This window comes from Mustela nivalis (assembly GCF_964662115.1).
Source record: "Mustela nivalis genome assembly, chromosome: 4".
In the NCBI taxonomy this organism is placed as follows: domain Eukaryota; kingdom Metazoa; phylum Chordata; class Mammalia; order Carnivora; family Mustelidae; genus Mustela; species Mustela nivalis.
In genome coordinates, this window is record NC_139023.1 from 51971949 (window position 1) to 51995335 (window position 23387).

Sequence of the window (23387 nt, forward strand, 5' to 3'; positions counted from 1 at the left end):
CTATACGTCATTTGAAATAGAACTAGAACTGTGTTACATATTTCAATCTCCTTCACCTCTCTCCATTATGTTTGAGCATCCCCTAGAGACCAGAAAGCCTGTGCTAAGTTCTGGTGATAAGATGGTGAACACACCAGATATGGTTACTCTCTTAAATGACTTACTGCACACTTTTATAAGCAAAGAAACTCATCTTCAAAAAAGAAATCAAGCACTTCTCAGTATCTGCAGCTCGAGGAGACCAGAAGAGCTACAATGTAACTAGGGTATTTGCTGATCAAGTGTTCTCTTCACAACACACCATATTGCATTCCAAGTTGAAGCTATTGTTAATATTTTTCAGGCTTAATTTCCATCAAGCATTCAGTTGGAAAGTATTGATTAAGCAACCTATACTAGACTAGATCCTATATGTAAAACAAAGACAAACACGAGACAAGGTTCTCTGTTAACACACACATTATGTTTAAAGAATAATACATAACCACACATTATAGGACACAAAAAATAACCATTGTTTTAAAAATAAAAACAAAAAGAAAAATAACATAAAATACATAGCATTTACCCTATGTCAAACATCATACTAAGCCTTGTTTATTTAGTGAATAATTTACTGCATACAGCACTTTCATAAGAAAAATTCTATTATCTTCCCTTTATTTACACAGGGGGAAACTGAGGCACGGGGAAGGTAATTGAATGACATTCTCAAGGCTACACATTAAGTGATTCACTCACTCCTACACAGTGAACAGTCTAAACTCATAACCACAACCTTATAATCAATGATCACTGGGATGTAACTTACTGAAGCAGTTGAGAAGGGTTTCATAAAGGAAGTAAGGCTTATTATATGAACAGGCAAACTATGCTACTATAAACTGGAGGCAAGAATGGAGGCCAGAATTGTGCTGAGAACTTCCAGCAAGTAACCACAAAATCTGCTTGCCCGGGATACAGTGTGCATGCTATGATAGGAAAGATGAAGTTAAAGCAGTAATATAGAACTAAATTACAATTGGTCTTGAGAAGCAGACAAGATAGCTTTATGCAAAAGGGAAGTTAATTTTAACTCACTTAATCCCTGTGGAGTAGGATACAGAGTATTTCTAGGCATCCCATCTCCCAATCTCATTATTTGCAATGGTTCCAACAGAATAACTATCAAATATATTTGTTACAGCATAATCATTTGTATTTAAAGCAGTCATTCCTATTTTTTAGGAAGCAAACTTGGAGACTTTACCTGCAATAAATCCCAAGATCTTTCTTTTTATTTACTCGGCAGGGATTCCAAATAACTGATGTATAAACCTTAACACTGACTTTCTCAATATAAAAGCTTATCAATTGTTTTTAGCATAAAAGCAATATAATTATCTATATTAAGTAAAATGTCCTAAAACTTCCTTAAATTCATATTCTTCAAGCATTCTGAACATTCATAAAATTGTTGTTTCTCTCTCACTTATAGCTATTGCCACTTCACACACACACCCACACAAGCACACAGCTCCTGATTGGCTTGGAATAGCTATCAGTCTAATGAACTATATCATTTAGAATATACTAGCTACCCAATATGTTAACCAAAATGTGTTACTCTCCCTTTCTCTCTCTTAATTTTTAACTTCTGAACATTTTGTGTCTTGCAACTACCTAAAGGTGAAGGAAATAAAGTTTAAGCAATATTCCTACTTATTGTTTTAGTTACTTGACTCTGGGTGGAGAAGGAGTTTGAAAAGAAAATGATCAATGTCAAATAGAAAAAAGAAAAAGGAAAGTTTAGGAGAAAAGCTGAAATTTGATAGAAGGAGAACATATAACATTGTAGAAAGTGCTCATACAATGTTCAGCTGTACTTTGTGAATGAGAATGTAATTCTTGGTTCAAACAGAGCTTTCTATTAAGATATTTTTAATAACATTCAGTCCTCCTTGCACTCTTCTACCATGAATAATACAGAAAGCAGGTTTTATCCTGAGGTAACTGAATTTAAACTTTTAAAAGAGGAATAAACATGTTTAGTTTCAGTAAGAATAAAAATAGCGTCCCTAGAAGAACTACACTCTAACAGGACATTCATTTCTGAAAAATAAAAGAAAGGTTTTACTTCAACAGCAAATAACTGTAAATATTTTTTCAAGTTTCATATATTTGCATATGTAGTTGCATATCCAGATAAAATAAAAAGAATTAAGATATAAATTCTAATAATATTTTTAGAAAAAATACAGTGAGTGAGCGAGCAGCTGCCCTTGGCAGTACATATTTTCCAAATGCTATCAATTTGCCTCAAACCATTCCTTTTAGGTAACTGTTTTTTTTAATAAAAGATCAGAAATAAATTAAGACACTTGATAACATCTAATCTTTTAATAACTAATGAAGTGCATCTAAATTTTCTTATTATTGGTGTCATTCGTCCTGTCTACACACAAACTTTTTTATTATGAATATAATAATAAGGGACCTTTCCCCACATAATTTGCTTGCCTGTGATTACATATTTTGACCCCAATTCTTAGAACAATGTAACTACAGCAGTGGTTTAAAAGATGTAAAAATATGTATTAGTATGCAAAACGTATTTAAACTTCTTACAAAAAACAAATGAGCAGTTTCAAATGTTTTGCAGTAGAATGTACAGACTGTCAATTAAATAATATTTAAACGTTAAAAGTTGACAAAAAAATAAAATGTTTAATGAAGATGTATTTTTAATATATTAGTCTAGAAACCTTTTAAATAAGCACACCAGATTTAAGATGTAATTTAAATTAATATTTTAGAAAAAAGGGGTCAAGGTTAAACTGTTTGTCTTCCTTAAAAAGTTCATAATGTCTTTTGTGTCCCTACTTACAAAAAGAAATCTCAATGAAACTTGGATATTAAAACCTCCCAGGAAACCAACAATAAAAGCTGCTAAGAATTTCACAAGTTTTTTTTTTCCTTAGGTGTTAATTAAATGATCATTTAACACTGCAATGTAAACACAACATTTTCATCTCCTGACAGCACAGCCTATTATAAATCCGGGGTAATAAAAGTCTTGGTGTTAACGCTCTGAACCAAGTTCCCACCACACTCTAAGATGCCTTGTCGTGTCTAAGGTTAAGCATCTAGACACAAAACAAAGCTTGCGCCTACTCGACTTCCAGTCCAATTTTCCCATCGCCCAGTGACCTAGGTAACACTTTGAGCAATAAAGAATAAATTTAATTTCTCCAGCATTTTGTGAGGATTAGGAACAATTGTTGGCTTGCAATGACTTTTTATCCTTGGATTCTTTTTCCTCCAGAGCATTCCTCCGGTCCTAAAAGAGAATTCTGATGGTTTAAGACATAGAACAAACAGAACTTTAAATTAGGCTTTTTTCAATCAATTGGAACTGTTGGAGGGGAAGCAATCAACCTTTCTCTGTGCTGTTCTCGGCTATTCACATACTTCAAGCTTTAATCTTTGACTAGTAGAAGAAACCTATCATGACGAGGCAAAGCTATCTTTTCCCATTCTGTTTCCAGACGTATTTATTTCTCTTTTCTTTAAGATTTTTTTTTTTAAACACTTAAATCAAGTTGCCATACTTAGCTGTACACATTCATTTGAGGGAGATTTCGAGAGGCGCAGATGTTCTCTTAATAACATTTCACACAGCCATGTCGTACCCTACACCAAGGGTGTTGTTACCAACAGGCCTTTTTACTTTTCATTGCTTCCTTCCCTAGAATTCAGTTTTTAAGGAAAAAAAAACAAAAAAACAAAAACGAAAACCACTTCTACCCCAAAGTTTCTTATATAGATCACAATTTATCAAATATTTATCACGATATTTCAACTTTCTACAGAGAATTCAGTGATAGCAATTAACTTGGTTAGGGGTAACAGGTAATAAAGAGTATCTATACCACATTGCCTCTGCTTGCAAAGCCTATGTACATGTGAAAAGTATTAGAGTTACAATAAAAACAAAACAAAAATAGCTTCTGGCTCAGATCTATTTCATTATCAAATATTGTTTAAATCCAAAGTGCTAAACGATTTGCAATTTGCACTGCATTTTGACATATGTTTAATCTAAAAATGCTCTTAAAATCACATATGCAGTTTATGTAAAGATGACAGAATGTTCATATTTGCATATTACAAGATCAATGGGTTAATTATCTTAGATAGTTTTAAAGACTGAAGTTTTAATTAGCAATAAAAATGTTCTTCAGCAACATATGCAAATGTTCTTGATAACTTTTAGAATAGTTAACCTGTGGTTTAAGGAATTTACGCAGTTTTTCGAGCTAATCCATATATTTCCTTCATTTATTTAGGAAAAAACATCATTAAAACAGCCACCCAAATACGTACACTAACATAGTTTCTGAGTCACAGTCTCTGTCTCTATAGCTAATTCATTTTAGATAGGAATTTTAAAACTACATGAATCATCAACTGGGAGAGGGTAAGTGATCTCAGTAAGAACATTCTGGCCTTAATGTACCTTATGTGGCCAAGTAAGGAAAAACAAAATGATGCAACTGCACATTTTATGTTAATTTGTAGTGGTAAAAAAATTAATGTGGCTATGCTTACGTGCACGTTATTACACCGAGAATCATTGCAAGGCAGAGGTGAAACAGAACAAGGAAATTTGCTGACTATGGGCAAGTTGCAAAGACATCTGTGTGACTATGCTTTTCATACCACTTTGTAAGGATAAGATAATAACCACACAATACAGTTTCCATCATACTGGAAAGATGGCAATGTTCTTCTGAATATAGAATCTATAGTATGACTTGAAATATCCCCAGGAGGAAAATATGGGAAAATATGATCACTCCCATTTTAAAGATAAGGAAGCTTGATTCAAGAGGTGTCACCTGATTTCCAAAAATGGCAGAGCTGCTAATTAATATCAGAGAAGGTATTTAAACACTAGTGCTTTATGTCCCCTCTCTTATGCTATAAAGTAATTGATCTCAGTGTCTTAAAACATAATGTAAATACATTAAAATTAGCTAAAGAGAACTAAAATCCTATGGGCACTTATTCTTAGAATTATTTATGTAAACTTCAGTCACCAAATTATAACCTTGAGACTGCAGTGGCGATTTTATGATTTATCACCAAATTTAACATGGTCCTCTGGTGATGTGTATTGGAAAATGTCTTTTTGTCATGAAAACCATAAGCTTAAATTCAGGGGTCAGCAAACACAATCACTCTCTAGGAGCTAAGTTTCAATTTACATATTACAGGTCAGATGTTAGCAAGGGCGGGGACCCACAAAAACCACATACCAGCATTTATCACAGTCTTCTCCAAATTCAAACAGGCCTACTATGAATACTTGTTGGTGGAGATAAAAACATTAACATTTGCAAAAGCAACCATTCAAACACATACACTTGCAGGGGAAAGTATACTTGATGAATTAATGATGCTATAGATTTCACACTCAGAGAGTATATTTTGGGTGGGCAGCAGCAGAAACCTACCAACTTCTGACTTTCTTCAGCAACAAACCTTCTACTTGTGATCTCTTTCAAATAAAACTATCAACATGGGGACCGGCAAAAATCTCAAGTAAGATGTTAATCTTCCTTGCATTTATAACTTCTAAATCATAGGAACACATGTGGATTTTGAAACAAAACCAAAAGTGAGTCCCACTTAATGTCTCACTTCTTCATGCCAAGTGGTAATGGCTAATCTCTGTATATCAAGTCCTTTGTCTACCTACCTAAAAACAAACCTTTGGTCATGAAACCATAATCTTTTTAAATTAAATGGTCCTCCTTATCTCTATTCTTTAAGTGGCAAGAACAGAACCCCTTGGAACCAATAATAATAAGTCATTAATAAGTTACTGAACAAAGAATGAGGCTTGGTGTTCTAATCACTGACAGTGAAGGAGTCTCTAAGTTTTCCCTCACTTATGGGTTCCTGGTTTTCAAAGTCAATCTGTTCCCCTTAGCAAAGTATCAGTATCAACAGCACAGAGAGTGTAGCCTTGCACCGAATGGTAACACAGTCACAGCACATCCGAAGAACTTTCTCCTCTGCACACCCACCCCTTCAGCAGCCTCAGCAATGGAGAGCAGCGGTAGCTATCACGGCAGCTCCCTAGATGAGTAATGATGTGGATCCGGCAGGACAACGGTAACCGTGGCAACTGTAACCTGCAATTCCCGCACAACCACTGTTGGATTTATTGTGGCAGGGGCCAAACAGGCCAAGACTAAAACGGAGCAGGAAACTATGCACCTGATACCTCTAGGAGCCCACACTTGAATCAGTGCAGGCAGAAATTAATTCAAGAGGAATTTTGACATGAGCTCCACCGTTGTACTCTGCATTCATCCCCGATACACAAATCCTATGAGACGAACTTACATAGTTTTATGGAAATGTAATATTATATTAAGTTAACGAATATTCTGCTTAAGTTGAAAAATAGATTATTTTTATTTTGTGGTGTCTACCAAAACCCTCTAAGGTTTAGGGGACTAAACATTTAATTAGCCAAGTTACCCTTTAAGTTTCATTTGGCTCTCTATTATTCATAATGACTTCCCAGCGTTAACTGTTTGCTCTCTGTCCTGAACCCGGCAGAGATTTAATTCAATACATCAAACACTTACTGAGAGATTTCTAAAGGTCAAGCCTAATACTAGACCATGGGGACATAAAAACACAAAACAAAACAAACATGTTTTCATAATAAATGTATGTCAGCATTTATACACATAAGCATAGAAAAAGAAAACTAGGTTAATAATAAGTGACAAGTTTACTAGTGATTGTGTCTGGATAGTGGGATAATGAATAACTTCCACTTCCTCTTTTCAATTTTTCTGGATCCAAACCTTTTTAATATGAGGTTATGTTACTTTTGTAATTATTAAAAACCAAAACAAAACACTAAAGCTCCTTCTATGGGACAAGAAAGAAGGAGAATAAAGACACGCTCACTGTATATTTGTTAAACTTCACAAATGAATTTTTGCAATAAACCAAAATTTTTTCTTCTAAAAAAAAAGGAGGGGGGCCGATTATTATTATCAGAAATAATTTTGAGCATCTGAGATCCAATCTGACAATGAACTGTGACCAGACCAATCAGATTAAGCGGTCAAAACCTATTTATCTCAGGTAAGTAGTCAGTAGGCCATAAAAAGAGTCCTTGAGTTTAAAAATACTATTTATAATGTTAGATAATTTAAAGCCTCCAAAGCTCACTGGGGAATAATAAACGCCACTGTGAACCAAAAATAAAAAAGGTTTTATTCAAAGAAGTAGAGAAAATGGATCATTGGGGCTCATGCATTTAATTTCATTTGTTAGTTTTGTTTTGTTTCAGTAGATACAAGTGAAAAATGAGTTTCTGCTACATGCCTTGAATACTTAAGCTTATGTTAGAAGTCTGGGTAAATATAATGATACTCAAAGAAATAAACTGAAAACCACAAAACAAATATTTATAACCAAATGCTCGACCACAGTAGTACCAATGAAATTCCTCTCTAATGAGTCCGGATTAGTAGCTGCAAACTCAAGTTAAAACGTGTGAATCACTCACTGGTAAATCACCTTTAAGGTTACATTTATCAGGAAGATTTGTTTATGCTACTCATATATATAATTGCCACTCATGAATTTCAATCAATCACAATCGCCCATTTCAAAAGTAACTAAAATCTCAGTTAATCAGCTCCAGATTGTCCCCCCAAATTATTTTCTCCACTCTTAAATTGATGATAAAAGTGCAATGTCGGTTTTGGAGGAGGAGCATAACGGAGAAGGGCACATCTACGTAAGTTAAAGAAACTGTGTGCTGTCTCTTCTAACCGCCAACCTATGGCCCTTCACTTTCCCTCTACTTACACTTTCCATCTGTCAACAAGTGCTTGTAATTTTATTACACTGTCCTGTAGTTTATGCAGAGTTGGTATTATTTTACAGAGTTCTGTTAATGGACTGGATAAATGGTAATGCTATTTAAACTAGTCTCCTGCTCCAACAAACACAGCTGCAACTGTACTACTATTTCTGAGCAAACATCTTGACCTGAACATGTAGTGCTCTCTCAACCCGTCCAAAGAGAAATTGGAGCAGACAGCAAAGGAAAAGCATATTTGGCCGCTAGCAGCAACCAACCGTGTCGAATCATAATTCATATACAGTATACCCTCTTTTTCCTTTATATTGCATTTAGAGTCCAAAAAAAGCATGTGTGCTTCTTCACCTGGCATCTCATTTTCAGCCAAGACTCAAACGGTGATTATTCGTTTTAAAGTGTGAAGAAAACCTGTATAATGTTCTGTATATCAGACTAGCTTTAATCTAAGTAAATAATGATAAAAATCAGACATCAGTAGTATGAATTCCCCATTAACTAATAATAAAAGAATTAAATAGGGGTAAAAGCATTAATTCAATAAGTTAGAAAAAGAAATAGAGATACTAATGAGAATTAGGCAACTACTGATAAAGAGAAAAGAAATTAAAAATTTGTTTCTTTCATGCATTCTAGATGTGTCTGTTCTTTAGTACATTCTCTAGCAGGCCAATTATGGATTGCTTAATTTGTATATGCAAAAACCAGCCAAAACCTTCCCCATCCCAACATATTTTCCCTATTTTTTATCAGAAGTCCTGTATCCTTTGTTCTGTCACTTATCCTTCTTGTGAAAGAAAGAGTCATTTTTCAATGAACATTTTATATGGCGTTTTTGTTTGTAGATTTGTGCACATTTTTCCATCTGTTAGAACACTTGTTTCGGATGAACTACTAGGCACCTGTACCTCATGAAGAAAATCTGAACTTGAATCCTCTTGGAAATTACACTACCCAGGCAGTCAGGCTCACATGCTTTTGTTCTCTTATTTATTAAAGACATTTAATGGTGGTCATTTAACCCAATTAATGATCATGGTCATTAAAAAGTGGTCACATGTGCTTATAACCTATCCTCTCAAGAGAAGTATCACTGGTAACAATTCACTAAATCTAATTCAGGTCAACAACTCAAAAGAAGATTCTGGACATGAGGATGCAGAAAAAAATTACATCACTATATTTCCACATGTATTTAGTGCTTATGTCAGGTGTTAAATACTAAACATTAAGCCATCAATCTGTAACTTCAGGAATATCAACACTAGCCCTAAGAAATAAAACTTTATCTTCCAAAACTACCCAGAGAAAATCATCTGAACCAAACAGGTACATCATAACTCTGAATGCATGATCTGCCTGCCTATTTTCCCACTTTCAACGTGCTTTTAATTAACTAGAAAATATTGCCTGAGAGTTTTATGGGTTCTGTTCCTTTAACTTATTTCTTGAAGATACCAGTTCTCTTTTCACACAATGGTTTCCTAAAGTTATACAATCACAACAAAATATAAGAGAAAATCCCTTGGTTCACTATGTGATATTGTCAAATAGGAAAAAATGTTCAACAGAATATAATTTGCTTATAGAGAATTCTGCACTGGATCACACTACCTGAAGTCTCCTAAGAAAATTAATCCAAGGACTTCTAGACTAAAAATCACAAATTCTTGTTGCTCAGAGAGAGTGTAGAAGCTAATTTTCCCCTCTTAAGCTTAATGCTTTAATTGTAGATAACAGCCATTCATTTAAACTGTATTTTCAATAGCTACATAGAAAAAGGAAAATTTCCATTTGGACACTATTAAGAAGGTAGTAGTTTTATATGCCTCACTGTACACCAGCCTTGAAATCAATTCTTTAATCCCTTCAATCACAAAAACTGAAAGCAGAAAGTAGAATGACTCTTAAAACCATCTTTGTGGCCCTTCTTGGAAACTAAGCAGAAATATTTAAATATAAGTATCTATATCTATATCTATCTATCTATCTATCTATATGTAATTTTTATAATAGCCTAGATCTTATTTCCCTGGTCAAAACAGTCCCCACAGAATTCTTATTTAAAAGTCAATCTTCAGGTTTGTTTGTTTGTTTCTTTCTTTCTTTCTTTCTTTCTTTCTTTCTTCTTCTTCTTCTTCTCCCCCCCCCCACCTTTTTTTTTTTTTAATTTTAATTTACTTAAATTGAGCCAGTTAAGCAGTAGGGAACACAAGGAGAAATCCTGCCAGGTGACATTGGCTGTCCTTACAGGAACAGTACCAGGAAGGTCAAACTCTAGATGGCGTACATTAGCTGGCTGCACATTTGCCTACTGGGACAGTTCTCCCTACAGTGAGCTAAAGCATCAGCAGGACTCTACAGAGATCCTGGCTACAATGCAGGGAGGTCTCTGAGAGGACAATCCTCCTACTTCTGGAATTGATAACAGCAATATTGAATTAACAGGCTATGACGAAGCCAAATTCAGAAAAAAGCAATATGCTCACCTTCCCTACAAACACAAACCTATGGGACATCCGCACCATCCTGGTGGAAGACTTGCTGAGCAGTTTATTCTGTATATCCCAAGAGTTTTGTCACAATGTCACAACGGACGTCAATAATCATTGTTACTTATTTTTCCAACACTTTGTAGCTTATCTCCCATCTGCACAAAATCACTTATATGGCTGAAAATCTCATTTTAAAAGCTTTCAAAAATGTGTTTTCACTATTACATATTAGGTCAGGGAACAAGCATTCCAGGGAGGAAAAACTGATTCTGCCTAAAACTCACATTATGCGCCTTCCAGGGAAGTACTTCCGTTGTTAACAGTCTATGACATATTTGTTATGAAACCTTTACAGTCATTCCTATTTCAGAGTTCGGAATTCTGGCTTTAAAGGGAATATTTAAGAGTAAATTTACAACCCTCTTTAAATACCTTATAATAATATTTCCAGACTAATAAACACTACTCCAGTATAGAAACAATGTCAAGAAAGCTGACATTAAGAACCCTAACTTTACAAGAAAACACTGCCAACTTCCTCTGAAGAGGAAGTACAGGGGCAGTTTTCCTCTTCAGAACTTAATCAAAAGTTTCCGTAAAGAAGTAAGGTAAATCTCATCATCACATAACCGAGAAAGAAGAATACAATTATAATGACTCATACATAAACCGCTAAATGCTAATCAAATAAAACAACTGGAACCACTGGAAAACAAATCATAAATTTCCACAAGAAAAAGAAGAAAAAAAAGGCAAACTTTTAACCCATTAATCTATCGATGAATAGATTCCAGGAAAGCACAAGGAAACAGATCCAAAATACATTTAATAAAATACAAGGTACTACCCAAAGCAACAATAACTATTTCTGTCTACTTACAGTCTGTACAGCTTCGAAGTCCCAAGAAACAGCAACTCAGGAAACAGCTGAAGGTGATTTCTGTTTAAACGCCTTTGGAGAAAAACAAAAACAAGGCGTATGTTACACAGAAAATACCCAACAATGAGTCTGGGATTTGGTTGTGTCGTGCCTCATCCTGTATTTCGGAAAAGAAAGAAATGACATTCAAAAGAATTCGAGCATTGCAAATCAAAAGTTGATTACACCTTTTGTTACCTGACTCTTTAAAGCCAATTTCCATGACGCTTACTCAGATGATTCCCGGGGCCTAAACCCTAACCTCACGTCCTGTGCAACGTCAGTCATCCAGAACATACACAATGAAAAAGGATGTCTTAGACTCTGATGTATAGGTTGGGTGAGTGCTGCATACAGCTCAAATGCCACAGTAAACAGTGTCCTAAAATAATTCACGTGCTGTCCCAGATGACCTAAATTTTCAGCCAAGGCATTGTGAGGAAATGGAAATTCCAATTTCGTGAGCATTTTGCTTAGTTGTGGGGAAAAAAAAAAATGTGAGAAAGTGTCAGCACGATTTGTCCCTATGGGCAAAAGCAGAGGAAAACTGCAAACTTCCAACCTAAACCTACAGTTCTTGACCCCTCACTTGAAAATAAGTCTGGGTTATAACCAATCGTGGGGGCTAAGAATGTTTAGATAATGCTTTTTTAAATGTTTACATGTTATGAAGCTAAATTTAGAATTTAGGGGAAAAACGTGTTTGCAAGCCTAACTCAATTAAACTGTGATTCCAGGTAACTGAGTTCTTCTGGAGTGGGCATGCTTGTTTAACAGTAGGTAGGTTTTGGCACTGATGTACTCATCTCCCAATCCCATTCACTATAAGTGGACAATTTAACATTTCAGTAAAAATAAATCTACCCCTTTGCTTTTCCCAAATTTGAATAAAATAATGACAAGCTGATGCAAAAAATGTTCACTTAAATGATTTACAAGTTGCTATAGCTGCAAATGAGAGTAATAACGTCCAGAAAACGAAAGTCACATTGAAGAAACTGGAGTCCTAAGTAGCAATGTTAGGAGAACAGGAAAAGAAGGCATATCAATCTTGACATACATAAATGGTCATGAGGTAGAAGCAAAATTATACTTATTTAACCTGCAGACGTCAGAAATGGCACTAGTGATCATAACTCTTAAGAAAGCAGGTGAGAAGGAAGACTAAGAATTAGAGAATTTCCAAGGATTAGAAAAAATGGAATGCCCTGTCTTAGGAAATTCTCAACTCTTTATTCCAAGCAGAGGCCATGCGTTTTGTTTGTTTCGGTTTATTTTGTTTTGTTTTTCCTGCAAAGGATATTAAAAAAAAAAAAAAAAAAATCCTGCATTAGATGAGAAATTGCACCAGGTAAACTCCAGAACTTACTCCAACTCCAAAATGCCATGAGGCAACGATGAAAACCGTAACTTTTGTTATATAAACTCCTATTATAAAGAAGCTGATCATCTACAGAAACATTCTCAACACTTAATAAAATGCACACTCATAAAAAAGTATGCCAAGACAATTAGGGGGAAAATAGTAAAATCAGTGGTGAAAGGGCAGAATTTCTTCCCACTTACACTAATTTTTTATAAATAAAGCATATAATAAGGTTAAATTTAAATTGAAACCAAAAACTATTACTCATTTATTTTTCTCTGCTGGGCATGGAGAAAGGAAGAAGTACTTTTGACAAAATGGTACTTCCAGAACCCAATTATATAATTTTGATTAAGTGCAACTTAATTATGACCTTGTTATATTTTTTTCTCTCAAAAAAATAAACCACAAATATTCACAATAGCAGCAACTAGAATTTTTCCAGGGAAGCAACTACTCTTGTAAAGGCTTCCATTATTCAAAGAGCCAATCTCAATTTTTGAAATGGCCTACATGGGCTATCATAGTCTCATTCAAACCACTGGACTAACAAATATTCTCCAAGATTCTCCAGCCACAACCAGTGTGCTCCTTCAAGCTCCTAGTTTCTGCTGTTTGGGGAGCTTTCCTTTTTCAATGGTACTATCTTATATCTTACGTGAAGCTTCCCTAATTCCCCCACACTGAGGTAGTTCCTCCCTTGGCTTCATCCTTATACCCCCATAGAATTTGATAAATAAGAGTCCTAAACGTTGTATTGTATTTATTCACATACTCAACTGTTTCCCCATACACTGTAAGCTCTTCAAGTATAAAGACCACATCCTTGTCTCCCCTTCCTTCTTCTCTGGCACTCAGTGAGTTCTTAGGAAATGCTAAATGAGAACATACTTCTCTTTTTGCATTTTGATATATTTTGGCAAAACGCTACCATATGCATTTGATATTCAGCCAGCTTTCCTCTGGGTTGCTTTCTGAGGTTCCTGTCTTAGTTTTTATGCCACTCTCAGGCTAACCAAAGCCCCGCCACCAAACTTGCTTTCACATTCCCTATACAACAATTACTCCCTCTCCCTCCCATCAACCTCCCTCTGTCTGCTATCCTCAACATTATCTAGAAGTTGGAAGGAATGCAGTATGTTTCAACAAATTCAGAGATCCTGGGAAAGTAGACAGTTCAGACTGGGTACAAGCAGTGTCTTCTTAATTATTCCTTTCATATTCCCAGCCATTCTTAATTCACTCTAAGACAAATAGCCAACGTACACTAAGCTTACTACGTGATGATCACTGTTCTGAGAGGTTTGCATGAATTATCTCTTTCATTCTTCAGAACCAACACCAACAGTAGGTACTGTTGTTACTGCCAACCAGAGAGTGGTACACAGCTCATAGAAAGTAGAGCTAAACCCTGAACTCAGGGAGGGTGATTCGAGAACATACCATCTGAACCACTTCTATAAAAGAGACACAAGGCTAAACATTTCTAAACATTAACTCAAAATAACATAATATTGAAATTCTACCTCTCATCAATCTCTCCTTGGGAAAAACATAGCTTTATGGAGTCTATTTCTTTAATATTTAATTCTAATTCTAATTCTTTAATATTTAATAAAACACTTGAAAATAAAACATTTTTAAATGAATGTGATATTTAGCTCACAGTTTTAAAGATCCATTTAAAAAATGCCTGAAGTTTGAGAGAAAAATGAAAATATGTATAAAACTGTTTTCTCTGAATTCAAGTAGTTTATCATTGTTTCATAAAAAATATTGTGAATGATCTTAACATTTTCTAAACCAAACAGGAGCATAAGACAGGGTAGCATACTAGAAGGGCAGGTAGTAAGTGATATGATAATATACATGGAAAAACAGTACAAAGATTTTTCCCTATAAAAAAATATCAGTACACTTGGGATTCCTGTTCTTCTTTCTTCCATCAGTGCTAAAAATAAATGGAAATACAAATATTAAAAGTCAAAACTCTCCCAAAATATTAAATGAAGGAAAAATTTCAAAGCAGGGATTTCTTGTAAAATGACCAGAAATTAAATTCTTCAAGAGAATTTTTTTTTTAATCCAGAATTACTTTCAAGACCACTAAGGTGCATAATAATTTCTAAACAAGGCTGAAGAATAAGCAACCTTGCTAGCACCTTCGAATGACAGAGAATACTTCCGAGTAGTTTGAAGAGGATAGTGCTGTAACAATCCTCACGTAAATGAGTTAAAGAAGCGAAATCTGATGGTCCCCAAACAGAAAACTGCACGTAGTGAACTAAACGTATCTCTGGGGAGGATTTCTAGGAGCCAGACTAAACTGGTTCCAGTAAGGTGACGAGGTGGGTCAGTTACCTACTGTTCAGAGCAAGGACACTCAACTGTGTCGAAGGAAAGACAGAGTCACATGCAGCCCTCAAGCCATCACTAGCTAGAAGGAATCTGCCCACAAGACATCAGGGCTAACCGAGATCCTCTGGGTGGTAATTCAAGACTTCAGAAAGGGGTGTAAAGTGTGTCTCAAAAGCATGTTTTCTTAAGGCAAAGATGATAGAGATCCTGATAACTGTTTCCTCTGTGCTACAGCTCTTTGAGTGTGACCTTCAGTGGGGTGAAGAAGCTTTCTGGGTCACACAAAACACCACTGTCCTCTGAAACACTGGTTCTTAACAACCTCAATTTGAAAGGCAGCCTGAGCATTATGGACAAGCATTACTTCAAATGATCTGTCAGCAGCTCCTATGGCTTGTCCATTGGTAGAAGAGACAGTCTCTTATTTTTTCAACTTTACCTTAATTCACAGAATATGTGCAGCCTTTATCCCAATTCAAAATATAAAACGGAAACAATTGTTCCTGTTGTTGTGAATGTAAAGGATTTTAGCCATGTGCTCAGTCTGTAGAAGTGTTCACTTGTGCCACCTTCATGAGTTTATCATGGACAATCTCCTATATGTCATACAAAAATGTCTTCTTTTCAGGCAAAACTTCTACTTGTTTTTTAAAATGTTTTTATTCTAACATTTTTAAGGCAGAGATTCTAACAGGTATGTATTATTTAGATGGATAAATCGAACTTATTAGTAAAATCAAATGTATTAGTAATTAGTTTCCTCTTCACTCCCCTTATTTCTTGGCCTTTCTCTACATCTTCAGAGCAATTATGAGAAATACTCTGAAACAAAACTTTGAAGAATTTTTGTACATTCTTCACATCTTTTCTATTGCCATATGCCACAATAAGAAAATCCGAATGAAAACAATATAGTATGGATGTACGAAAGTAAAATTTATTATGTACACATTTTTTTAGCTCAAGAAGATATAATAATGCCTAAACTGAGCTTTTGAAAAATAGGAGAGATGTTGAAATGCATAATAATAGTTCTTTAAATGCCAACCATGTGACAAGTATTTTGTGAAACTATATGTACATTATCTCACAGAAACCATGGATTGCTAAAGATGACAGATAATTTTTTTATAAATATTCTCATAAAGTAATATTCCAATTGCATTTATGCCAAATCATCCCCATTGTTACCAAACTGTCATACTCTGTTCCAAAGATGAGGAAACAGGTTTGGAAAGATCAAGCAGTCTGATCAATAGCTCATAGTGGAATTGAAACTAAAGGTTTTGTAGTTTTGTACAATAGCAGTATAATAGACAATGGGGTTTATTGGAGGTACAATTATTATTAATTCAAAGCAAGAGTTTTCTGATGTCACTCTTACTTAATGTTTCTTCTGACTTTTAAAAGGGGGTATAGGAGTTTGTGTCTGTTTAGAAAACATAAACAATTCAGTTCAACCAATGAGTGTTTGCTACACTCTACAGAACGGGAGGCAATGGCATATAAAACTTAAAGTGCCTAATCAGAGGAGAGTCGAGGTTCTCTGTATCCCCTGCTCACTGCGAGAAGCTAGAATGACTGCACATAGTGGGAGGCTCCAGAACTACCCACCTGCATCCAAAGGAGACAGACACTGCAAAGACGACAGATAATTTTTTTATAAATATTCTCGTAAAGTAATATTCCAATTGCACTTATACCAAATCGTCTCCATTGTTACCAAACTGTCATTCTGAAAGCATTCTCACCAATGTTGCTAGCAGTCCAGCATACATAAATTGCTTTGAAAAAAGATAAGAGCAATACATATGAAAGTCCATGTAGAAAAGTCTCTCCTTCCACATAAAGTTGTGAGATTCCGTCTAGCAGGCATAATTCAAGCAGAAAGGTATCCAACAGGAATGAAAGACAGAATTCAATGTAAAATATTTGACATTCACTGCTTCCACAAATACATTGTAACAGTGCAAACTAAAGTACTCATTTCAGAGGAGGTATAAAGGACACAGCATCCAGCAAACACTGTCACAAAGGATGAGCCCAAAACAGATGTGGGAAAAATAAACAGCCTTGCTGCTTCAGAATTTATAAAATGGTCCACAAAGAGCAAACAGGCCTTCTCTCCACTGTGCAACTTCAAGACCCATAAAAAACGATGCCTGAGAAACCCTCTCAAGATGGACTCGATGTCCTGCTAAACTTTCCATAGCGCATGTGCATTAAAGGCTTCAATGATCAGTCAGTCAATGTAACTTAAAATAGCCCAGGATCTCTTATAACCAAGTGAGAATAATTCACTTTTAACAAATATCACAGATTAAGTGATACACACTTGATCATCTATGGCATTTTTATCTCATGCAGGATATATACACAGTCTCTGCGAGTAAGTTTGCTATGTTCTTGAAAGACAAATTGTATTTCCTAAGAAAATAACTGCTATGATTTTATACTTGATAGCATAAAGAAGCCAGAGAACAATTCTTCTGGGATGAGCTTGAATTATTTTTCAAGGAGATTAGCACTGTTAGGTTTCCCTTACTTTAAGAAAAGGAATGTGTTATGTGTTGCCTGTAAACTTGTAGGATTAGTCAGGAGAGGGATTCTCTATATCCTTTTTTTTTTTTTTTAAGATTTATTTATTTGACACAGAGAGAGAGAGAGAGAGAGAGAGATCACAAGTAGGCAGAGAGGCCTGCTGAGAGAGGGGGGGGGGGAAGTAGACTCCCTGCTGAGAAGAGATTCAGATATGGGGCTGGATCCCAGGACCCTGAGATCATGACCTGAGCCAAAGGCAGAGGCTTACCCCACTGAGCCACCCAGGTGCCCTGATTCTCTACATCCTTTATGAACAGGGGATAAGCGGTGCTTTCCTTCAGACCTGTTCCACAAAATATTCTCTACTTGGACTCATGTGTAGCAACCTACAACAAAACTCCTAGAGCACAGTAATTCCTCCTCCTCAAAACTGGCTGTCACATGCTAATGAATGGTGAGTGCACACAGAACTAATTGAGCACCACCTTAAAATAATAATAATAATAATAATAATAATAATAATGTGTCCTTTAAGATATCCTCTCCTGGGAGTGTAGTGTTTGGTCAAATTTAAAAGGATTTAGACTTTTCTACACTAAAATAAGTATTCTCTTTATATAGACTCAATAGAAACCTGTTAATTCCTAAGTGGACAGCATTCTTTTCCAGAAATCCCTACATGGCTCCATCATAGTACTTTATGACTCCTTTTTTAAGCAAAAAAAAAGCATATCAAATGACATAGTAGACAAAATGTAATTTCAAATCTGAAGATGCTAAAACTTGGAGAGCTGAACACTATGCTTGTTGTAAAAGAACACCCTTCCTTGTTACTGTTATGAAAAGAAAAACAGCTCAATCTCTGCCCTTATCGCTACTGCAATTCCCTTATCATAAGAGTGCAAGATAATTGGGGCGCCTGGGTAGCTCAGTGGGTTAAAGCCTCTGCCTTTGGCTCAGGTCATGATCCCAGGGTCCTGGGATCCAGCCCCGCATCTGGCTCTCTGCTCAGCAGGAAGCCTGCTTCCTCCTCTCTCTCTCTGGCTGCCTTTCTGACTACTGGTGATCTCTGTCTGTCAAATAAATAAATTAAATTTTAAAAAAAGTACTAGATGATTATAAAGTTAAAGTAAAATCTAATACCCAAGATTTCCTGTGGTATACTGTTGGTTTTCACTAACATAATTCAGGAATATCAGCATTTCATTTTGCATGTAAGTGTTTCACCACATTTAGGACTTAATGTCTTAATATTTTTTTGACAACCTTAAACAATTTCAAAACTTCTCATACTCAGTGCTTTTGTGTTCAGAACCCGTAAACGCTGATGATATTCACTACTGGGAAACTGAAGTGGCATGGGTCTCCTTAAAAGGCCGTAAAATAGAACTTTAATGACTGCAGCATAATCTCATAAAGTATAAGTGAGTAACAGAATTTTACACCAGCACAAATGTTCTGGGCCCCAGTGTGACTTTTTTTTTAGCCCACAAAGACATTATGCACCAGCCAAGAATTAGTTTGAATTAACAGTTTTGCATGGAGTCTTTATTGCAGATATATCCAGGTATCTTCTCTGAAGGATAAAGGAGTATACGTCATAAATGTTCCAATTGTTTATTGTAGTTTATTTGTAGATTGTTTTCCTATTTAATTTCCATTGCATTAACTAGTTACTTAACTAAATTAGATCCCAGTTGAACATGAAATGGGAGATCTCCTATACATCTACACGAGGTACATTTCTCAAGGCTTCATTTTATTCCCAGAGAAGCAGGTACTACTGGGAACACAGAGCATGGAAATCTGCCACTGCACATACTAGGTCCGGGATTATAGTAGGAAACTGTCAAAACAGGAAGTAGTATGTGGTCACAGCGTGTAAGTGTGATTAAGACATACTCCTTTTACAGTAATTCATAACCACATTCTGATGGTGATCACATTATCTGATACTGTTTTCCATACAATAGAAAGTAGGGGGGAAGGAGAAGGGAAGGGAGTGTGGAAGGAGGAAGATTTTTTGTTTTTTGTTTTTTTCTTTTAGGAGGAAGGTTTTTAATATCCATCCATTTCTTGACATGTGACTAATAACCCTTATTTCACTGATTCTTTGAAGTGCAAAAATTAATCTTTTTGTAGCTATAATGCTTTGATTTACAAATAATGACTTTCTCATTCTATGCTAAAATTAAATTCAACCTAACAACAGCCTAATCTGTTTTTTACATATTAAATTTGGATTTCTAAAAGGGCACAGATCTTATCTTCTGTTTTCAGACTTGTCTTCTTTCTCTAGACCAAGCTAAAAATCTATCAACATAAAACAAAAAGAAAAAACTTACAATTTTGAAATTTTCAGAAAATATCACTTTGGAATTGTTTTACTTTTATATTAAAATAAAAAAATACTTAGAACCACAAATTACATTAAAATGTAACTAATATTTTTATTTTGTGTTCTTCACACAAAGAACAAAAATTAAGTTACTCTAAATATTATATGAACAGCATCTGTAACATAAGCCTACATTTATACACCTTTTTATTAGAGTATGAATTTAAAAATTCACATCTAAATTGCTAAAAAATCATATAAGCTCGTACAACATCTAATTATTTTAAAAGTTAATTCATTGATCACTTCCTTTTCCTTGCATTATCTCTTGCAATTTTGGGGGGAAAAGGCAAATTTTTGTGGTGTTGATGACCACCTACTAAAATAAGAACATATCCCCATAGGCCAAACTTCTGGTTAGCTTTTTTTTAATTTTTATTTTTTTAAATGATATACTGAACAAAATTTTTAATAGTTTATTTCATGACAACTCGAGGGCATTCCTTAACAAAACTGCCCTATTTAATGTATTTAAAAAAAAAATAAATATTTGAAAAGTGTATCCACAGTGTTCCTAAGAAATAGTTTTGAATTCCAGAGTCCCAAGGAGATGAATTGGCTGTCAGATAACAATGTGCTTCCATCAGACGGACTTGGCAGTTGTAAACAAAAGGAATTTTCTCAGCTTTTCCTCACAAATATGAAATATTTGCTTTCGGCCAACAGCTGGGGTGATTTAAAGAAGTCCTGCATATATATTAGTTTTCATTCAAAATTACAAATCCTTCTCCCATTCTGAAACCTCTGACTGCATCTTAGGAAAACTGAAAATTGTTCTGAGATGAAATGACATTCTCAGGGAAGTAAAAGTCAAGAAATAGTACCTACTTACAACTCTCATCAAATTTCAGATAACAGGCCATCTGGTTAATAATCTTTAGGAAATTCATTTGTTCAAACGTACTTGAAGTGGCTTGAAAAATCATGAGAAAGTTTGGTCTGTTCTAGCATTTCTAAAAATATTTAAAACTATAATAAAACCAAAATAGAGACTACATGAAAAGCCACTGAAATTCCTTCAACTGGATGTTGCTTAAGAATATATATACACACACGTATGTGTGTGTATATATATATACATATATATATTTCCATATGATAACTAAAAATTATTCATGCAAAAATGTTATATTTGAATTATAATTTTTAAATTATCTTTTCATTTTACCAAATACTTAAATCATACTGATACTTTGTAAATAGATGAATTAAAAGCACCTTTACAAGATACTTATTAGGAATTAACTATTCATAAGAGCTTATGAAAGAGATCAAAGTATATTTTCAGAGTATTTTTATATACTAAGAGATAGGTTATGAACTTATGAACTTAGTAGTGAACTTAACCAAGTATTTACCGTGTTTTTACTTCTCTCTGGAAACTAGCTTGCAGTAGTGACTTTCAGTTATTTTGAATTCCACAGATATATTCCCTATATTGAAATATTTATTATGGACAAAATTTTACAATAAAATAGACACCTCTGGGTTTAATTTTACTTGTGGTGATAAAAATGGAGCCTATATATTTACAAATATCTTAGAAGTTGACAAGCCATTTTTTTCTAGTTACATTTACACAGAATTAACTTTTGCCCTTGGGCCCAGTGAATCTGAGTATGTTCTATATCTAAAATAAACTTCATATTTCATTATTTTAAATAAAATCTTATTTTTACCTAAAGTGCCTATTAAAACAGGCATGGAAATTGTTGCTACTTTTAATAGACCTGTTATTTGCCCTTAAAATGCAAACTTATTAAACTTGAGTTATCAAGACATATGAGACATATAATTCATACTTCAAACTACAAAGTGTACAATTTATTTTAATTACTACAGACAGAAGATTCTATGCTTTGTAGATGTAAACTGTAGATATAAATTAATAACGGCCCTCAAGTAGTATATATCAACCTATAAGATTCTGTTATCTGAAGAAATAAAATATATTTTAAAATCTGGAGTCCATATGATCATCTTGGGGAAAAAAAAAATCAACACTAAAATGACAATACTTTGATAATACAATTCTTGCTTCTATTTCTACTAATCTTTGAATTCTTTTTCCAGGAGAAATATTTAGAAAGCTATCATAAAATAATGAAATACAGTTGTGAATAGCTGTTATTAACAATGTTCACCATAAGTGATAAATATCAAAAACCAAATTTAAATCATTAAGAACTTAAAATATGTCCTCAAACATCACAAATGACACACAAAGCTACAGCATGAAAATTAAAATAACTACTGGAAAACTTTTCTTTTCCATAATATACTATAAATGCACATTAAATCACTACCTTTTTTCCTATAAATGCAAATAAAACAAACTAGATGGACCATTAGGAAAACATGTACTCTCTAAGTACCAAAGCAATGGTCACTCACAAGGAAATCAATGTCTCAGGAAAGGAAGTCTGTATTTTTTTTTAATCTTTATTAAAAGTTAGTACCATTTGTGCAAAATTCCACAATTTTTAATTGTAAATTAGTCTGCAAGCCACTTGTTAGACCTCTTGTTTCTGTAAAACGTTCAAAGACTAAGACATGAAATTGGAAGACATGGCCCTTGAAATTCAAGTATTTTTTAAAAAATACAGTTAATGTCGTCATAACTTTGGAATTAAAAATACTTACAGTCTCTCCAGCTCTTTAAGATCCTGGAATGCTCCTCTTTCAATGGTGCTAATCTTATTCTCCATAAGCTGACTGAAATGCAAAGTATAATAGGGTCTTAATGTTACCACTCCCCATCTGAGCGAGTTTCAGTTCAGCAACTAAAAACTTGTAACCTCTTTCCTTTTATAAAATTAAGCAGTGCTCTGGTTTGAGCTTTAATATCAAATTTTACTGATGACAGATTTGAAAGAAATAACAGAGGGCAAACAGCATCCACATCACAAGACTTCAATAGAAAATACTAATGTAGTTTTGCATAAAACTCACTGATCAAAACTCTGAACCTCCAACTACAGCTTATCCTGAGAAGTAACCCATGACATGGCAGTTTTGATAACTGTTTTTGGTAAACTGATTTTGGAGTGAGTTCTTAACTGAAAGAATCAATATACAGCATGTCACCATGCACATAATTTAATTCACTTGTGGATATATATCAGAAATTGGAAGAGTTCATAATGGCCAAAATGTGTCCTTTAAAAGATTAACACCCAACACACAGTGGTCAAAAGTATATGTTCACTGCAATGTAAATATTTACAAATCTGTGGGTAGAAACAGTTTCACATTACATTGAATCTCCAATGATGGTTCCCCCACCACAAATTTTACCCACTAATTAAAAAAGTAATCATATTGCAACAACATTATAAAAACCACAAAGATATAAAATACAAGAAACAATTCAAAATATGACCAGTGTATTTTTATAGAGAAACATTTCC

General features: G+C 34.4%; 1 protein-coding gene across 2 annotated transcripts in view; it reads right to left on the reverse strand.

Annotated features, from left to right (window-relative positions):
- SLIT2 (slit guidance ligand 2) overlaps positions 1-23387 on the reverse strand; it is a 356666-nt gene that overhangs the window by 329810 nt on the left and 3469 nt on the right. For both annotated transcript variants that reach the window (XM_082728507.1, XM_082728506.1), the window contains exons 3-4: positions 22621-22692; positions 11276-11347 (exon numbers count right to left, since the gene is read on the reverse strand). In XM_082728507.1, coding sequence (XP_082584633.1) covers positions 11276-11347; positions 22621-22692 — 144 coding nt within the window. The remainder of the gene's footprint in view (positions 1-11275; positions 11348-22620; positions 22693-23387) is intronic.